At 29.6% G+C, this 4,311-nt stretch overlaps 1 protein-coding gene across 1 annotated transcript; it reads left to right on the forward strand.

Annotated features, from left to right (window-relative positions):
• Positions 1 to 26: 26 nt before the first annotated feature.
• Positions 27 to 2,947, forward strand: LOC107624644 (the record flags this gene model as incomplete). The annotated part of the gene is given in 5 exon segments (XM_016327099.1): positions 27 to 231; positions 1,400 to 1,623; positions 2,260 to 2,386; positions 2,497 to 2,787; positions 2,876 to 2,947. Coding segments are annotated over 5 exon segments (919 nt in total), but the record flags the coding sequence as incomplete, so codon positions are not given.
• Positions 2,948 to 4,311: the final 1,364 nt, after the last annotated feature.

Raw genomic sequence — 4,311 nt, forward strand, 5'->3', positions numbered from 1 at the left:
CTTTAATTGTGCGAATTCTTTCTTAGGAATCGAGCATTGAGAGCTTCTTGCTTCAAGTTTTACCGTTCCTGGCATGCCTCCTTGAATTTCACTATGACTAGGCGCCAATTTTCTGGTAGCACGACAGATCAGGATGAATCCAGTGATGATGAATCAGACAAGATGGACAAGGGGGTTGAAGAAGGGAAAATACCAGTCTATATCCCTTGGAAAAGCGCGGCGTTGTTTAAGGTAATTGGATCAAACTATTATTAGCTCCCCATAGATAGAACATAGCATTAAAAGTATTCTGCTAGTAATTAAAACTATTAGATTTGTGGTTGGTTTTGTGTAGTACCTGAAGGAAACTGAACGTTTCCCCATAAATAGAACATAGCATTAAAAGTATTTTGCTAGTAATTAAAACTAGAGTAATTATCCAAATCAGTCCCTAAGGATTTTAGAATCGGACATTCTAGTTCCCAAGGAAAATTAATACACAGATCAATCCCCAAGGTTTTACTCCGGTAGATAAATCAGTCCCCAGTTCATTTTCCGGCAGAGTAATTACCCAGACCCAGATCAGTCTCCAAAGATTTTAAAAAAGGACACTTTAATCCCCAAGAAAAACTAATGTACAAATCAATCCCCAACGTTTCTATCTGTTGGATATAATAGTCCTCCGTCCAAAAATAAAATAAAATAAAATAATTACTATTATTAATTGCACAATAATATTGTACTATATTTTTTGTATTTTTTGGACAAAAATAATGATAAATTTATTCATTAGATTCTTAATACATTTTTTTAATACATATTTTTTAATACAAACATTTTTTTTTACATAGCACATCTTTTAATTATATTAAATACAAAAATAGCAAATGATTTTAACCTTGAATTTCTTGTAGAATAATTTCTAATAATTTTATTATTATTATTGTTATTATTATTATTGAGTGACTATATATATATATAACGAATAAATTTATCATTATTTTTTTCAATAATAGCAAAAAAATATAGTATATTATTATTGTACAATTAATAATAATAATAATAATAATAATAATTTTATTTTATTTTTGGACGGAGGACTGTCTAATAGAGTGAAACGTTGGGATTGATTTGTACATTAATTTTTTTTGGGGACTAAAATGTCTATTTTAAAAATCTTTGAAGACTGATTTGGGTAATTACTTTGCCGGAGAATGAACTGGGGATTGATTTGTCTGCCGGAGTAAAACCTTGGGGATTGATCAGTGTATTAATTTTTCTTCAGGACTAAAATATCCGATTTTAAAATCCTTTAGGACTAATTTGGATAATTACTCTTAAAACTATTAGATTTTACTGAAAAACCATTTATTTGAATTAATAATACATGTTGGTGCTTATTTTATTTGAAATTATGCAGATGTCTAACAGTGACAAAAGAAAAGGAAAACAAAAGATGACATCCAACAATAAAATAAAAAAGGTGAAATTGACACGACTTGCTGAAAGTTTAGAAGAACCAATAACATCCAATTCTACCACTACTCCATCTGCTACAACGGCCAATACACTTTCCTCATTACATGCGTCTTCAAATGTTGAGACAAGTCAAAGGAAGCTAAAACTGGACTTGGCAGGAGAAGGGTACGTTTATATAGAATAAATGTACATAACAATTAAACTACTTATTAATAGAATAAGAAAATAGATACTTATTCAGATATAAAGAATAAACAATATAATGATTGAATAAGAAATTAAATATTATTTCTTAAAAAATAAACAGATCCTGAAAATCTTTATTAATTTGTTTTGAATGGGTCTTATTAGTTATTATTATATCTCAATCTCAATGATATATATTTCTGATTAGTTATTAGTAGTTTTTAAGGGTATTATAGCATTTTCTGGTAATTACAAATGACTCTTGAGTTTCCCCTAGTTTTGTATTTTTTTATATATTTAACATTTAACCATGACAAACTGCTTTGTAATATACCATTGTTCATTAATTTATTGATGTCCACTATAAGAAGATTTCACTCCTTTGGTGCTTGATCTGTTGTCATCAACAGATTTTGTTTTGTGTTTTGTGGGGATAGATTTACTTCCTTAACAATTTTTTTGGATTTAGGATAAATTTATTCTGTTTTTACTATTAGAACAGGGCCTTATCAATCTAAGTTTACTTCCTTAACACCATACAAGACTACAATAATTTTATATTTTGAAGTTAACCTTTTATATTGTATTCCGATTGATATTAAGTAATATCTACAGATTTTTACCTTCACTTACCGCGGCTCATGCAATTTCGGACATCATTAAAGGGCATTACTCTCAGCCGTGGCCTTCGTGGAAAAAGATACCAGATGCTACTAGGAAATTTTGGTGGGAAAAGTTCAAAGTAGGTTTTAGAGAAACGTTTAATCTTTGGTAGATTAAGAATTAGTTCTAAGTTTGAAAAATATAATATATATCAACTTATAACTATTCTTGCTTGTGTTGATTATCCAGAGAAAACATCAGTTTTTTCCTCCAGATCTTTATTGGGCTCGAAAAAATTTTGAGAGGCGAGGTGTGGCGTTACTAAAAAATTTGTTGGGAAAAGCTCGTACAAGTCGTGTCAAACCTCAATGGATAGAAGATGGTGTGTGGGATGCTCTCTGTGCTTATTGGAATACTGACACTGGGTTTCTACAAAGGAGCACACAAGGCAAGTCAAATCGAGCATCTGGTTGCAGCGGATTTGGAGCGGCTCTTCATACTGCTGGCCCAATTTCCGTTATCCAACACAAAACTAATATGGTGATGTTATATAAAAACTTAGATCTTTTATGTTATAATTTACACTTCAATTGGTAGTTGATACTCGTAGGTTTTTTAATTTACACAGTTAGAATTGTTTGCGAAGACCCACAAACACAAGGATGAGACATGGGTGGATAAGAAATCAAAACATGTTGCGGTGAGTCTATTTTAATCAAAATATATTTCTCTCCCTCTGTATATATTATTTTAATGTTGCATTAGGGCTAGTGTTTCAGCTCATAGGGCTGTTCTGTTATTTTTTATCAACATATATGCCCCCTCTGTAGTTGTAATATTTATAGGGAATGCAAATATCATCATATTGTATTGGTGCTGATGTGCATTAGTTGTAGCATCCTTTTGGAAATTCCAATAGACAGAGGCCTTGCAAGTTGTAATTAAACTATAAATATAAGAGGGAATGAAAATATCATGTTAGTAATATAAAATCAGCCATATTCATACACACAAACACAATTATATATTCTTCTTCGCAAAGAATATATGCATTGTTAAAATTCCGATTTCTCAACTAGAAGGCGGACAAATATAGGAGATGATGAAGATGGTGAACGTACATCTGAAGAGTGATTAGTAGTTTGTGATGCTAGTTGGTTAATAGAGTTTAAATGATGTAATTAGTAATATGAGAGTGTTGCATACTTATTATTGTTGTCTATGATATTGAATTGATGAGTTGTTTTGGTTATTGTTCAAGTGTGTTATGATATTTTGGTTATTGTTTAAGTGTTATTTACTTTTATGTGTTAAAAGTGTAGGTTTTTAGTTGATGGTTTTTCAATATTTGATGGTATAAATGTAAAAATTTAGTAAAAATGATAATTAAAAAAAAAAGACTAAAATGCTTGATTGACAGGTCCACACTTAGCGACTGAATTAGAGACTGAAATGTTGATCCCAAATTAGCAATCGATTTAGTGATCGAAATAACGGTCGCGAATTGGATACCGAAATACTGGTCACGAATTAGTGACCGATTTAGCGATTGAAAAGTTGGTCGCTATTTAGCGACTGATTTACTCAGCGACCGATTTAGTGACCGATATTCTTTGGTGAGGGTTTGGTGGCCCTGAACACAAATCGGTCACTATTTTCTTATTAGCGACCACCCAAATAGGTCGCTAATCCGGTAATTTCTTGTAGTGTTGTGTTGTGTTATCAAAGCGTTTGTTCTGTATTTAGTTTCATAAATTAAATTATAATTTAATTAATATAATATTTTAATTATTTTTTAAATTATATATTGTTTAAATGTAGTTGGTCTTTTTATATTATATAATTATTTATTATTTTTAACTCTAAAAAAATTCAAAATTTAATTCCTGTGTATTATACTTTATAACTTCTTAATGTTAAAAAATTGATAATAATTTTTTAGATGCTAATGAGTCGAATAATAATTTTTAATAAATTTTTAGAAATAATTTATTGTTTTATTTTAAATTCATAAATATAAAAAAATGTAAATTTTTTGAAATTTAAACTAAAATACCAAAATTA

This window comes from Arachis ipaensis, unplaced genomic scaffold, assembly GCF_000816755.2.
Source record: "Arachis ipaensis cultivar K30076 unplaced genomic scaffold, Araip1.1 Aipa741, whole genome shotgun sequence".
Lineage (NCBI taxonomy): Eukaryota > Viridiplantae > Streptophyta > Magnoliopsida > Fabales > Fabaceae > Arachis > Arachis ipaensis.